At 43.4% G+C, this 16,573-nt stretch overlaps 1 protein-coding gene across 2 annotated transcripts in view; it reads right to left on the bottom strand.

Moving 5' to 3' along the window:
* DDAH1 (dimethylarginine dimethylaminohydrolase 1) overlaps positions 1-16,573 on the bottom strand; it is a 255,209-nt gene that overhangs the window by 24,897 nt on the left and 213,739 nt on the right. For both annotated transcript variants that reach the window (XM_082265824.1, XM_082265823.1), the window contains one exon: positions 114-213. In XM_082265824.1, the coding sequence (XP_082121950.1) occupies positions 114-213 (100 nt within the window). The remainder of the gene's footprint in view (positions 1-113; positions 214-16,573) is intronic.

Here is a 16,573-nt window from a genome sequence, read left to right as displayed (position 1 = left end):
GTCATCATGTGAATGCTTTCATTGTCCGCAGTATGGTCTGGGTGTCCGCTCAATCTACATCACTTGCCACTCCATGAGACTTGAGACGCATGGAGAGGAATACAGCAGATTACCTGTGAACAAAACATCGCCTCCATCCAACGTTGCATTTTCATCTGTCATCTCCACAACATTCAGCTGCAGGTCTTGTAATGCTTTCTTAACACCTTCCACCTGTAGAAAAAATAGATTGGACAATTAATTCCCAGTTATAAAACTTTGCATTGGAAACTAACTTAAGAGAAAACTGAAGGTTAATATGACAGGAAGTATTAGTAGTTATAAAAAAAAAAAATCACAATTTTTCTTGAAGTAGTGTTTGGCCGCACTCTCAAGCCTTGGTTAGGCTGTGCAACATATTATATAGCCAATAATGGGAGTCGGACCAAGCTTGACTTTTACAGATTTCAAGATTTGGATAAAGTTTCAGCTGCCTACATCACTGGGTAATCTGATTATGGGCTCTTTCACACGGGCGTTCCGTATGTCCGTTTTTCATCCCATCCGTTTGCGGATGAAAAACGGACATAATGTATCTCTATGTAAATACGGATGTCAGAGGATGATCATCCTCTGACATCCGTTTTTTGTCAGTTCAGTTCAGTTCAGTTTTTTTGAACGGAGGAGAACCCTATTTTTTCTTCCTTTCAAAAAACGGAACGGAAGCAAAAACGGATGTCAGTGGTGTCATCTGCAGACATCCGTATTTACATAGACATGCATTATGTCAGTTTTTCATCCGCAAACGGATGGGATGAAAAACGGACATACGGACCGGATGACACAAGTGTCATCCGTGTCCGTTACAAAAAAAAAAAAAGGGAACTGATCGGGCAAAAAAAAAGGAACGCCCGTGTGAAAGAGCCCTATCTCCATAGGTAGTTTTCACTGAAGGAAACGTTTCCTCATATATTCTTTATGTAGCAGGATTTCCAGGCATTAGGCCTGACGTGGGTCTGCCATGGTCACCGGTAACACCCGCAGCAAATTAAGTCTCTATTCACACTATCACGACTTGTCAGGCGACTTGTCAGCCTGACAAGTCGCGGTCCATGCAGTGCTACAGGACCCGTTCTAATAGGAGAGACACAAGTCGCTCCGACTTAGAAAAAGGGTCCTGTACTACTTCGGGGCGACCTGGAGGCGACTTGCATAGACTTCCATTATATGAAGTCCGTGCAAGTCACGGTCAAGTCGCGGTGCACGCGACTTCACAGGTCGCCCCCGAAGTCGTGCCGCTTCAGTGTGAATGCGGTTAAGCTGAATACCCAAGTGTGAACTCTGAGACAATGAACAGCCCAGCATCTTTGGTTTGTTTTGTTTATTTTATATGGGGATGGGAGAAGGGAATGATTCGGATACTCCTCTGGCTCAACTAGGTACAAATTGGGACACTTGAGGAAAAAATGCCTTTCAGCGCTGACTTGACGCCGACTGGATGCCGACCAACGCTTGCTGGCGCTGAAAACTGACGCTCTGGTTAGCTCAAAAGTCGTTGACACTGCTCCCTCCAGTCCTTCCTGACTGAGGTAGCCTCTTGTAATGCCCCTGCAACTCTTAACACTGCACTGTACACTTCAGGGCCCAATCACTGGCACCCCCTTTTACTCTTCAGGGTCAACACTGGCACCCCCTTTACTTTGCGCATGCACCAGCTATCTAGCTCCTGGATCCCTCTGACCTTCTCCGGAGTGGTCCCCTCTCTCTAGGAAGACCCACAGGGGCAGTTTGCAGTAGTCACGACTGGGAATGCTTTCCTGAAACTCGTCCCCTCTCAGCTCCGCTGGTCCTCGCCACACCGGATCCTCTCTGCAGCTCAGCTCAGCCCTGTATCCCCTCAGGCCAGCCGCTTGGGATACCTGATCCTTCCTGTCAGGAGGAGAGACAGCCGTACCCTCCCTCCTGGGACTCTGCTTCCCGCCAAAGACAACCTGTCATGTGCTCCCCACAGATTTATACCCCCTCCCAGAATGCTCTGCAGCAGAATCTGCCCTTTCAGGATGGATACAAGCCCTGGTGTGTATTGGTTAGGTTTCCCTCCATTGCTCAATGAGAGCCCTCATTGGGACACAGTGGGGAGACTCCCCAACTCAACAGGCACACCTGGGAACACATGCCAGCCTAGCTGAAAATCATGGCCCTGCTGATAAGCAGACAAGACCTACTACACTTTTTTTACCTAGCACCTACCTTGTAGGGTGCTACATCTATCTAACCTCTTATGTTAAAGTTCTACAGTTTGTATCAGGTTCAATTTAAAGGGAACTTAAAAGGTATTACTAGAGGCCCTATAAGCAGTCAGATCTTACCTTCTCCTAGCTGGCCTGCTAACCAGATTCCTTTTCAGAACAGTCCAAAGTCTGGTGTCACGGTTAGGAACCATTTGCCTCTCCCCTCCCAATCTATAAAATTATTTCTTGCAGTAGGGCTGTACCCACACTGCACACTAAGTTAATTGCTCATTTAGGTCTCTGGGACACAGAAAATGAGATTTACTTAACCGATCCTCTGCTCTTTCCCACAGTTATGGCTCGTACACACGCAACGATTATCGGCCGACCGATCGGCCGTCTTTTGTCCAGTGTTGTTTGTTGGTTGAAGACTTGCACTGGACTTTTGTTGGCCAACAAAAAACTACTTAAGAAGTGATTTCATGTGATGGTTTACTTTCCGTGTGTTTTTTCTTCTCTGAGCATGCCCAGTCTTGCTCATCAGATTTTTGTCTGCTGAAATCTGTACTGACTGACGGAAAATCGTCCGTTGTGGTGACAGCCAACAAAAATGTTATAGCATGCACACCAGATTTTATTCGGCCGAAAAGTCGCAGTCGGTTGTCGAAAGCATCATACTAACAAGCCGAAAATCGGCCGATCGGACGTTGGCCGAAAATTCACGCCCAACTATCGATACATGTGTACGAGGCATTAGACTGGTCCCCACAGTGTCTTCTTCACCTGGTCCAAGGTCCTGATGCCATGAAGACCAGTGGAGGGTCCATAGCTCTTTGCTAGACATGAGGACGTCAAGGGACAAGCCAACGCTGGAAAGTGGGGGAGTGCCAACTGCTGTAGGGGTGGAGGATAAAGTAAGGTGATTCTCTGCTCCCCTAGACAAATTGAGCAGTTAATTCTTGCAGTGCAGGCACAACCCCACTGCAACAGACAATTTTATGGGTTCCCGGAGTTACGCTTTAAAAAAGTATAGCTTCCCATTCAGTGTGAAGGAAACTGAAAGTTGTATTTTTTTCCAACATGCATAGAAAAATTAGCTTTGTGCAAGGGAACTTTGGCATAGCATTGGGGCACCCGGGAATTTGGGGAAGGGGGGGTCATTAAAAAATAATGGTGTATTATCTGGAATGTCTGGTATCTGGAATAAATATTTTTTTAATAACTGCTCAAAGCAATGGCAGGGTTACTTAGATTTAACATCCTTCTTTTTTTTTTTTTTTTTAATTATACTAAATTTCTTTTCTAGTAAATGATTTTATCTCAGAGCTATAAATGCACATTGCCTGAACTCTGGCACCCGGAGCCAGCAGGCATTCACTTCCTCATACTTCTACAATTAAAGCAGGTAACGAACAGCGAATGACGTTGGCGGCAGTTTATTTACACTGTATTTTTTAATAAAGCGGCTATTCCGAGTTCCAGAGAAACATGAATTTCTGCAATGTCTGCCCAGATTCCCCCCAGGCAGGAGATGGCATATGTCAGAGTACAAGGTGATACACAGCAATGTAAACATGGCAGTATATCTTCTCTGAACCCTTCACAGGTGACAGAATTATGAGGCTGACATTTGGAAGAAAACTGAAACCGTGCAGAATTTCTGAGAACATTCACAGAAGAATCCCTGCAAACCAAATTCGACAATAGGGTTACATCACTTGCAATCACCTGAACCCTGCTTGTATAGCCATTTAGAAAAAGAAGAAACCAGAACATTCTTTGGTCATGGAAAACAACTTTTTTAGATCAATTGTCGTAACGCAGAATGGAAGAGGCAATTTTCTGGGGCTTATGCAATATTTTAGCTATTTTTGATTAGATCTTGACAGTTCAGTAGAAATATGACTGAAAACAATTTGCAGACATGTTCAGGAAGGAAGAGAATAGAGAAATGAGAATATGCAAAGTGCAGTGAACCACCAAAACCAACCAGATTTGTTTGCGGTTGCATAACCTAGATGAGATCCTAGACTCCGACCTCTTCTTCAGGCTGCACCCCAATCACTAACCAACTATTGGCACCTCCACCTCCATAACATTTCCAACATTAGCCCCTTCGGAATTACCAACACCACCAAGATACTCATTCACGTCCTGCTCATCTCTCACCTCCACCATAGCAACTCCCTTCTTGTGGGCTTTACCTGTGCCTTCTTCATTCTATCATGAATGCTGCCTATAGACCCAACCATGTTATTGACCGATCAACGGCCACTGCTCCTACCTGCCAACCCCTCCACAGGCTTCCACTAGGCACACATGTACATTGTAAGATACTAGCAACTGCATACAAAGCCATCACAGCCCTGCCCCCAACTTAACTACTAACCTCATCTCAAAATATTATCCAAACCATCTAATCTGCTCCGACCAAGATCTGCTCTCTAGTTCCCTTGTCCCCTCATTCCTTATTCATCTCCAGGACTTCTGTTGAGCCCTTATCAGCTACTTCCTGTCTACATGCACTTTATTATTCACTTCCTGTGTACACGCACTTTATCAGCCACTTCCTGTCTACACACACTTTATCAGCTACTTCCTATCTTTACGCACTTTATCAGCCACTTCCTGTCTACATGCACTTTATCAGCTACTTCCTGTCTACACGCACTTTATCAGCCACTTCCTGTCTACACGCACTTTATCAGCTACTTCCTTTCTTTACGCACTTTTTCAGCCACTTCCTGTCCACACGCACTTTATCAGCTACTTCCTGTCTACACGCACTTTATCAGCCACTTCCTGTCTACACGCACTTTATCAGCTACTTCATGTCTACATGCACTTTATCAGCCACTTCCTGTCTACACGCACTTTTTCAGCCACTTCCTGTCTACACGCACTTTATCAGCTACTTCCTGTCTACACGCACTTTATCAGCCACTTCCTGTCTACACGCACTTTATCAGCCACTTCCTGTCTACACGCACTTTATCAGCCACTTCCTGTCTACACGTACTTTAACAGCTACTTCCTGTCTACACGCACTTTATCAGCCACTTCCTGTCTACACGCACTTTATCAGCCACTTCCTGTCTCCACGCACTTTACCAGCCACAACCTGTCTACACGCACTTTATCAGCTACTTCCTATCTACACGCACTTTATCAGCCACTTCCTGTGTACACCCACTTTATCAGCCACTTCCTGTCTCCACGCACTTTATCAGCCACTTCCTGTCTCCACGCACTTTATCAGCTACTTCCTGTCTCCACGCACTTTATCAGTCCCTTCCTGTCTACACGCACTTTATCAACCACTTCCTGTCTCCACGCACTTTATCAGCCACTTCCTGTCTCCATGCACTTGCTCCGGCCTCCTGCAGCCCATCCTTGCTCTGGAATAGATTGTCACAGCCACTGGTAGCCTTCTCCAGGGTGCATGTGACAATTAAAGTATATGACTGAAAGACAATTGTCACCCCATAACAGCAATAAGAGTTTTAATAGCAAGATCACCTGATATTCTTTTATTGAAAGTTGCAGAATACAAAAAAAAAAATGAAAACGTTTACCCTAACATGGGAAAGCTTATATGGAGGATTGGGTTTTGATTACCTACATGAATAAGCAAATAAGAATATACAACTGTATGCAGGGTCAGCAGGAATGCATTTTCTTAAGCCTGTGCTGTGTAACTCTCTCTCTGTATCCTGCATCACTAATAACATTGAAACTTAAAAGACAACATTGAATATGGCTGATGGCTGTGGGATACTTCTTAATTCTGGAATTTTTACATCTGTTTATAAGAGGCAGCAGGGAGGGTATTCAATTATCAGCAGCAGTGTTGTATCATTAGCATAAAGTATGTTCCATCATTACCAGCAGGTGTGTTCCAGGATCACCAATGGAAGGATTCCATCGTCACCAGCGGGTGTGTTCCATCATTACCAGCAACTGTGTTCCAGCATCACCATCAGATGGATTCAATCATCACTAGCAGGTGTGTTCCATCATTACTAGCAGGTGTGTTCCATCATATTTACGCAAGTGTCTTCTTTCATGACCAGCAGGTATGTTCCATCATCATCAGCAACTGTGTTCCAGCATCACCAACAGATGGATTCCATCATCACTAGCAGGTGTGTTCCATCATTCTCAGTAAGTGTGATCTTTCATTACCAGCAGTAGTGTTCCATCATCACAAATAGTAGGATTCCATCATCACCAATAGGTGGATTCCATCATCACCAATTGGTGGATTCCATTATCACCAGCAGGCGTGTTCCAGTATCACCTACGCTTGTGATCTATCATCAACAGCAGGTGTGTTCTTTCATTACCAGCAGTTGTGTTCCAGCATCACCAGTAGGTGTGTTCTATTATCACCAGCAGGTGTGTTCCAATATCACCTATGTTTGTGATCTATTATCACCAGCAGGCATACCTCCCAAATTTATGAGATGGGAATGAGGGACACCTATTAGCAAAAGTATGTAGGCATAGGACACACCCCCTGTCACACCCCCTTAAAGGAGAATTGTACAAAAACAAAGTTTGGTTAAACCCACAAGTGCTTTTTTTACCACTACTATTCCTTTATGTTGGCTTTTGAAGTTTACAAATGCAGCAATTTAGAAGGTGGATGAAAGTTTTAGCACTGGTAAACATTTTTAGATAGATAAATATTGCATTTTTTTATACAACTATATAGATCAGACCAAAATGAGGGACAAGTGAGGAGGAAAGAAGGACAGAGGGAATTTGTTCCAAATCAGGGACAGTCCCTCGAAAACCAGGGACAGTTGGGAGGAATGCCAGCAGGTGTGTTCTTTCATTATCAGTAGTTGTGTTCCAGCATCACCGGTAGGTGTGTTCTGTTATCACCTGCAGGTGTGTTCCAGTATCACCTATGTTTGTGATCTATGATCACCAGCTAGTGTGTTTTTTCATTACCAGCAGTTGTGTTCCAGTATCACCAGTAGGTGTGTTCTATTATCACCAGCAGGTGTGTTCCAGTATCACCTACGTTTGTGATCTATTATCACCAGTCGTGTTCCAGCATCACCAATAGGTGGATTCCATTATCACCATCTGGTGTGTTCTATTATTGCCAGCAGGTGTGTTCTAGGATCACCAGATTATAAAAGCAAATGCTGTGGACTGGTGCAGTCTACCAGTCTACAAACAATGTTTAGATTAAAAAAAAAAAACTGCACTGCTTAGCAGAAAGGCTACGCTTCCTGTTTGCATCTCACGCTCTGGTTTTTCAATTTGGACCACAGTATACTTTTACATTTAAACAGTATTTAAAATTTTCACAGTGGATTGTCTGCATTTCCTCCCTGTCATGGAATTGAAATTCACTGCTTGCGAAGTATCTAGTTCCTATAGCGATAATTCGGTTGAATTTTCATTCAGGCCCGATGTACTGCCGAAAACTCCAACCTGCCGAAATCTCCAACCTGCCGAAATCTCCAACTACGTTATTTCCGGTGAGTGTACACTGGGAATAAATGGAGATTTCGAGCACTTGGTGTTTTCACACAACACCGGCAGCCTATACACCCGAGTACATCGTACAGTATAATTAGTGCAGATTCTTATTCCGCCCGGTAGTTGTCGCCGCCTTGGAGGCGGCCATGTTTTTGGTTACTAGCGGGCGGTGTAAGAATCTGCACTAATTATACCATGTCCTCGGGTGTATAGGCTGCCGGTGTTGTGTGAAAACCTCAAGTGCTCGAAATCTCCAATTATTCCCAGTGTACACTCACCGGAAATAACGTGGTTGGAGATTTCGGCAGGTTGGAGTTTTCGGCAGGACACCGGCCCACAATATGGGTGTTTCAGAATATGCAGACAACTTTAATATCCAAGCTCTAATATCCATTTTGCATTCTTGTCTATGGGACAAGCTATAATGTTATTAAGATTTGGATTTCATTGGGGCATATTTGCACTTCAGAGCGCCGAGACAATTGGACTAACGGAGAGACATCCTGAGGTTTTGAGGCAGACACATTCCTGAGTTAGAAAATGTCTACAAATGTAGATGAGAGACATAGAAGATCTGCCAGTGCTCCTCAGTTTCTGGGAAAGGAGCAATAAATGTGTGTTAATGACATTTCTAAGAATTTCCTGTTATCCGGCTCACAGTAAAAATCCATCCTGTAGCACATGAATCCCAGTACACGTGTATCCAGCCTGTCAGCTCTCAGAGAAGGAGCGCCCTTTAGCAATGCATAAAAATAAACTATTGATCTGTCTTCCAGGGTAAGAACTTCCCAAACCTTTATCAAGTATAGGGGGGAAGTACATTGACTAAGTAGCTAGCATTCCTTCCTTGCATGGAGTTTGAATGTTCTCTCTCTTTTTGTGTGAATTTTATCCAGTTGCTTGAATTTCCAAACACAAAAGGCCTATTTCTGACACTTGTTGTTTACAAGTTAAAATCAGTATTTTTTGCTAGAAAATTACTTAGAACCCCCAAACATTATATATATATTTTTTAGCAGAGACCCTAGAGAATAAAATGGAGTTTGTTCCAATATTTTATGTCACACCGTATTTGCGCAGCGGTCTTAGAAACGCAATTCTTTGGGGAAAAATAAACTTTTTTGAATGAAAAAAAAAAGAAAACAGCGGTCTTACAAATGCAATTCTTTGGGGAAAAATAAACTTTTTTGAATGAAAAAATAAGAAAACAGTAAAGTTCACCCAATTTTTGTATAATGTGAAAGATGATGTTATGCTGAGTAAATTGATACCCAACATGTCATGCTAGAAAATTGCGCACGCTCGTGGAATGGCGATAAATTATGGTACTAATCTCCATAGGCGATGCTTTAAACATTTTTGCTCTAACGATTGTGGCGATACCTCACGTGGGGTTTGAGCAACGTTTACATATGTGTACGTGACTTGCATATGCGTTCACTTCTGTGCATGAGCATGAAAGGACATGGGCGCTTTACATTTTTTTTTTCTTATTTATTTTACTTTTTAGTTTAACACTATCCCTTTAAAAAAATTTTTTTTTTGATCACTTTTATTTATATTACAAGGAATGTAAACATTCTTTTTTAATGCTAGATCTGGGGTCAAAAAGACTTCAGATCTCACATTTACACTTAAAAGCAAAAAAAAAAAAAAAAATATTAAAAAAAATATTTAAAAAAATGCGATGATGTTCAGCTCCCAGGAATCATTGCAAGCCAGGAAGTGACAAATCGCCGTGGCCGCCGAGGGGAGGAAGGGGAAGTAAGGTAAGTATATTTTCTTCTAAACAAGGTAAGTAAAAAAAAAAAAAAAAAATTGTGATTATCCATTTGTTTTTCAGGTGACCCTGGGCATGAAGATGGAGGTAAGTATAATTTTAGGGTGGAACTCCGCTTTAATTTGGGATGTTCTTTGGTGGAAGGTTATGGTAGTACCAAGAAATATAAAGCTACATTTAAAAAAATATATATTTTTTTTACTATTTTGGGCCAGTTTTCCTTTGATAATTAAAAACAAAAAAAACAAAAAACAGGAGATATTACCATTTAACACCAAATGAAAGCCTAATTTGTCCTGAAAAAACTTGGTATAAACCTAAATGTACAAAGTAGTTGTGATGATATATACTAACACGTCAAAGTTGCAAAATTGTGCTTAGGCATTAAGATTTGTTTTACCCTCAGACACAAAAGGGTTCATGTAACTCTGAGCAAACTGGCCTTACAATGTACACGTATATGTGTGAATCATTGTGGTAGAGGTAGACTACATGCTCCATGGGATAAGGACTTAAGTATGTACTTCTATACACTCTGCACAGCACCATGGTATATTTTGGTGCTATACAGATATGAGAAATAAATTCTGTATTACAGCTGTGTTTCATTAATTAAAGTGATTAAAAAAGTATATATTTTTTTTCCTATAAAAATAACAAACATGTTATACTTACCTGCTCTGTTGCAGTGGATTTGCACAGAGCAGCCCGGATTGTCCTCTTCTATGATCCTGGCCCCTCCCTCCTGTTGAGTGCCCCCACAGCAAGCAGCTTGCTATAGGGGCAGCTGAGCAAAGTCACAGCTACTGTGTCCATTCAGACACAGAGCCCCGCCCCTCTCTCTCCTGATTGGCTAGCTGACTTTGATTGACAGCAGTGGCAGCCAATGGCTCAGCCAATCAGAAGTGAGAATCTCGGATGGTTGAGACACTCATGGACATCGTTGGACAGAGAGGGACCTCAAGTATATATTAGGGGGTCAAAGGAGGTCCGCTGCACACAAAAGGTTTTTTACCCTAATGAATAGAATGCATTAGGATAAAAACCTTTTGCCCCTACAACTCCTTGTTCAGTCCAAGGTCCTGAGTGGATGAGCCTTGGGTTTCTGTCATTGGCATCAGTTTGAGATGCATCTGAGATTGTTCAGAAACCATTGACAGGTGTCTTTGTTCTGCAGTGTGCTTCAAGCAGGTTCTGCATTAAAATAGAAAAGTATGGGAATGCTAAACCCATTTGAATGCAGCAAGTCTGTCAACACGGGGCCTTAAATGATATTCTACATAAATATATATGTTGCAATCATTTAAAGTGTATCTTCACTGCATCTGAGCACCACAATCCAAAAACATTATTTATTTCATTTTTAATATTCAAAGCAAACTCACCCATCCATCCATGTCTCCATGCTTTATTTTGTTGAAAAATCTCTTTGAAAAACACCCCCTAGCATTTCTAGCTGTGGCCAAATGATTCATGTAGTATTTACTTCCTAGAATCCATGTGCCCTTAGCTCAACCATGCATGCCGGAGAGTGTGCTTAGCTGAGAAAACCCCTCCTCCTCTCCTGAAGATTGCAGGGATGTATGACATCATTTGCCAAGGCAAGAAACCAGGAAGTAACTGAAGAAATGTAAAAAAAAAAGCAGCATAAGGATTAAAAATAATCAATATTAATTAACCGCTTGCCGACCGCCCGCCGCAGGTTTACTGCAGCAGGCTGGTTCGGCTGCGCAAATCGACGTAGGGGTACGTCGGTCACAGAAGTGGTGCTGGGGAGCGAGCGCGTGCCGACATCGGCACACTACCGCCTCCACTAGGCAGTGGGGATGCCAATCCATGGGACCGGTGGCCGCGATTGCCGCCTGGCACCTGTGATTGCTCCCCGCTGAGAGAAAAGGACGGCCAGCTGTTGTAAACACAGCTGACCGTTCTCCTCTCTGAAATGATCACAGAGCTCCTGTGATCCTTCTATATAGGATCACATGTCTCTATGGTCATTTCACAAGCCCCTCCCCCCACAGTTAGAAAACACCACCTAGGCTCACAATTACCCTTTTGATCGCCCCTGGGTTAACCCCTTCCCTGCCAGTGTCATTATTACTGTAACAGTGCAAATTTTTACCACTGATTACTTTAGTAATGTCACTGGTCCCCCCAAAAGTGTCAAAAATGTCAGGTGTCCGATCTGTCCGCCGCAATGTCGCAGTCCCGCTAAAAATCGCAGATCGCCGCCATTACTAGTAAAAAAAATAAATAAATGTGACTCCCTCCAAAATCGAAGGACTACAAGTCCCAGCATGAACCCATGAGACCTCACGAGAGGGGAGTGAGAGGGGATGAGAGAGAGAGAGGGGGTGAGGTAGAGAGAAAGGGGGGTGAGAGAGAGAGAGGGGGGGGTGAGAGAGAGAGGGGATCAAAGAGAGAGAGGGGGGAGAGGGGGGATGAGAGAGAGAGAAGGGGGATGTGTGTGTGTGTGAGAGAGAGAGATAGGGGGGATGAGAAAGAGGGGGGGGGTGAGAGAGAGAGAGAGAGGATGAGAGAGAGAGAGGGGGGATGAGAGAGAGAGAGAGAGATTGGGATGAGAGAGAGGGGGGATGAAAGAGAGGGGGAATGAGAGAGAGAGGGGGTGAGAGAGAGAGGAGAGAGAGAGGGGGGGTGAGAGAGAGGGGGGATGAGAGAGGGGGGAGAGAGTGGGGGGATGAGAGAGAGGGGGGATGAGAGAAAGGGGGGATGAGAGAGAGCAAGAGATAGGGGGTGAGAGAGAGAGAGAAAGAGAGGGGGATGAGAGAAAGAGAGAGAGAGGGGGGGATGAGAGAGAGAGAGAGAGAGAGAGAGAGAGAGAGAGAGAGAGGGAGGTGAGAGAGAGAGTGGGGTGAGAGAGAGAGAGAGGGGGGCGAGAGACAGGGGGGTAAGATAGAGGTGACTCTAGCAACCAGTGGCCAATAGAGTCTCAGGTGGAGGAGGGGGGGGCAGCATTTTTGCTGCCCCCCTGCAAAGTGCCGCCCTAGGCCTGTGCCTTGTTGGCCTAGGCCAAAATACAGCACTGCACGGCGCTTCAGTTTTTCCAATGGACCTGATCAAAAAAGGCCATGTGAATTGGTGCTGAGCGCTGTTTACCTGGGTTCAGTTGCTCTTAGGGGACTTAGGCACAGTCCACATGGAGTTTGTATGTTCTCTCTGATTTTGTGTGTATTTCGTCCAGTTGATTGAACTTCCAACCACAAATACTAGATAAGCACAGTTGTGCATTGTGGTGCTTCCTGCTAAGCCCCTATGTCACTACAGGACACAGGGATGACAAAGGGGTTGGTGGATCAAACCACTGAGCACAGCGGGGGACTGGATTCCGGGGGTTTCTCTTCAGTTTAGCAGAGATTGGCAGCATGGGCAGCAGGAGCGGTGAGTATTCAATACTATGGGCAACCATTCTGCTTTAAGTTCCTGCAGTTCTCACACAAGAACAGATCTGCTGGAGTCATTTAGCATCAAGGCCTGGAGTGGATTATGGTTTTAAATAGAACACAGAGTTTCTGCATATTTTAAAGTTTTGTAGCTATCCCTATATTAGTTTAATATGGGCAATACAAATTTTCAACTTTGATCCTAATTCTTTTGCGTAAAAATACTACGTAAACGTAGTCAGTCATGTTATTTAGAGACCATAAGTGGGGATAAAAATAAATGACCTACAAAAAACAAAAACAACTTCGTAGGAACTGGCGAAAAATTGTCTGTGTTACCCATAGACGCTACGCAAATGTCAAATTAAGACTAAATTCTAGGCAGATATAAAAAGACAAACGAATGCAGCCATGTAATAATGACAAATCATTAATTATATATATAATATTTTTTTTTTTTAAATCCTAGATCTGGGCCTGGTATCAGCCTCTTGCAGTCCTTGTACAGTAGGGCTGGAGTGTGAAGGGAACCAGCAGCACAAGCAGCCAATCAGGTTATGTGCTGATAAGAACCATGCTGATAGGAGGAGATAGCAGAGTGACAAAGAGATGAGTGCATCCCTGTGCTGCTTCCCTTTTCAGGGTCCTGTCACAGGCTGGGATGGATCCAGGGCAACCTGGGCTTAGCCAAAGTAGGTTGAATGGTACTGGCCACCCGGCTAAGGACATCTAGTGGTAGAAAAATGTACTGTGGAGGATTAAAGGTGAATATTGCAGCAAAAACTGATTTTGTTATTTTATTTTTAAAAGAGCTATTCATTTTTAGCCTGTTATTTTTGGTTGGTGTTCTGCTTTAACAAATAATGTGATTGGCTGCTATTGGCATTGAAACAATTTAAATTGGACCTAGCATCAGATATATACAATATTTGCATGTTTAGTGAATACCTAAATAAGTATATACACTTACAATATATATATATATATATATATATATATATATATATATATATATAGATAGAAGTAAAACTCTGAATTTACAGAGTACTCGTATAGACGAGAGGGGGGAGGGCTTGGTTAAACCAATTTGGGTGGGACTTTACCGGTACCAGTCAGAAAAATGAATGGAAAGAGGAGTTTAAAACATTGTAGCTTTATTCAAAAAGTTAAAAAATTCATCTTGTAGGAAATTTGATGAATATTATAATACATAGAAACATGAAAATCATAAAAAACACACATATATACATAGACAGTAGAATGTATCATATGAACAGACATGCATATAAATATGGGACCATTTAGTATCAATTGGCCGATAGTTGCTCAAAGTGAATATGCCATTGGTTCATCCACTCTGGCAGCATTCAGCGCCCAACATGTTTCGCCGGAGGCTTCTTCAGGGGCATATAATACAATATAATAATGGTCGTAATACTTAATGGGGATTTAGTAGGATAATGTCTTCATATGTGATACATTCAGAATATCATAGCATATTTTGTAGAAGAGAACGTGGGGAGGACAACTGCCGATCGCCTGTTGAGCAGGTAACACCTCTGCAGAAAGCTATATATTGCTACAGCTGGTCTGGCAATATAGCAAGCCGTATGCGAAAGCAGAGCAGGGATAATCAACACCGAGCCTCCAACTAGTCCAGACCTCCAGACCGGAGGAAGATAGGCAATATGGGCTGTATGTCTCGTGTTCCCACTGTTCAGAGGGGTCCGATCTGTCCGCCACAATGTCGCAGTCCCGCAAAAAAAAAAATCGAAGATCGCTGCCATTACTAGTTAAAAAAAAACAATAAAAATTACATAGATCTTTCCCGTAGTTAGTAAACGCAATAACTTTTGCGCAAACCAATCAAAATACGCTTATTGCGATTTTTTTCACCAAAAATATGTAGCAGAAAACAAATTGGCCTAAAATGTTAAAAAATTTTGATTTTTACATTTTTTTTCGAGAATTTCATATAAAAAATTTGAAAAATATTATTTTTTCAAAATTGACGCTCTTTTTTTGTTTATAGCGCAAAAAATAAAAATCACACAGGTGATCAAATACCACCGAAAGAAAGCTCTGTTTGTGGGAAAAAAGGACGTACCTAATCCCTTCATTTGGGTACAGCGTCACGCGACCGCGAAAATGGCCGTTAAATTTACGCAGTGCCGAATCGCAAAATAGGGCCTGGTCTTTGAGCAGCCAAATCCTCCGGGGGGCTTAAGTAGTCTCATTTTTTTTTTTTTTTGTATAAAAATAACAAATATGCCACACTTACCTGCTCTGTGCAGTTGGTGTTGCACAGGGCAGCATGTATCCTCCCCTTCTCGGGTCCCTCTCCGGCGCTCCCGGCCCCTCCCTCCTGTTGAGCACCCCAAGAGCAAGCAGCTTGCTATGGGGGCACCTGAGCCGAGTCACAGCTCCCTGTGTCCATTCAGACTTGCGGCCTGGCTCCACCCAATCTCCTTTTTGGCTGACTGACTTTGATTGACAGCAGCAGGTGCCAATGGCGCCGCGCTGCTGTCTCAGCTAATGAGGAGGGGAGTCCCGGGCAGCCGAGAAACTCCTGCAACATCACTGCATCTAGATGGACCTCAGGTAAATATTAGGGGAGCTGAGGGGGGTTGCTGCACACAGAAGGATTTTTATCTGAATGCATTAAGATAAGAAACCTTCTGACTTTACAATCCCTTTAACGTTTTTTACCTACTTGTGAGCTGTATACAATTTTGAGCTCCAGGAAGCAGAGCTAAACTCACTCAATCAACATTGACTATTTTTAATCCTTGCAACTAGCCTCAGTAATCAGGAAGGATTATTATATTTACTTGTTTAAACTTATTTTTTTACATTTCCCCAGTTGCTTCCTGGTTTCTGGCCTAGGCCAAAATGAGGTCATACATCCCATGAGTCTTATGGGCATTTCTTTTCTTTCATCTTGGAGGATGGGAGGAGGGGCTTCCTCAGCTACGCACACCCTCCTACTGGATTCTGCTACATGAATCATCTGCCCTTACCCAAGATAGCCATGGCTACAAATGCTAGCGGGGTGTTTTTCAAATTGGTTTCGCAAAAAAATAAAGCATGGATGGATTGGTGAGTTTGTTTTGAATATTAAAAATTAATTAAACGGCCTTTTCAGTTTCTGGTGCTAAGATACAGATTAGTTGCACTTGAATACCTTTTTTTTCCTAGGATCGTCAGAATCACCTGGTGGTATTAATACAGTATTTTTCCTGAAATACTTCAATCAGAAAAGAAAATATAGCATTATTGCCACTAGGTGGTGCCGAGGATCATAGGAAAAAAACACATTAAAGGAGAAGTACAGCCAAAGCTCCTTTGGCTGTACTTCTGTGGCTCCTGTGACTCGTTTTCAGCAGACAGCAGGCTGAAGTCCGCTGTCTGCTGACGTCACAGAGCTGACCAGGCTCAGGAAAGAGTGCGACAATTAAGTTGGGATCCACCCATATGACTGGACTGGAACCCAGCACAGCCTAAGAACCTGAGCCGCCCGCTCTTACCCCCTCCACAGCCCAGTGCTCCAGTGAGCGAGGGGGGGGGGGGGGCACAGAGCAGGGAGCAGTGACTGACAGTCACCAACTCTCTGCTCAGGGGCCCTGAGGACTGAGTGATCGGCGGTGTTCGATTGCTCGGTTCTCAGTCTTCGAACTGGCGGG

The sequence above is a fragment of the Pelophylax lessonae genome (genome assembly GCF_965119305.1).
Source record: "Pelophylax lessonae genome assembly, chromosome: 8".
NCBI lineage: Eukaryota > Metazoa > Chordata > Amphibia > Anura > Ranidae > Pelophylax > Pelophylax lessonae.
Note: the sequence above shows the minus strand (reverse complement) of the source record. Positions and strands in the feature narration are given on the sequence as shown.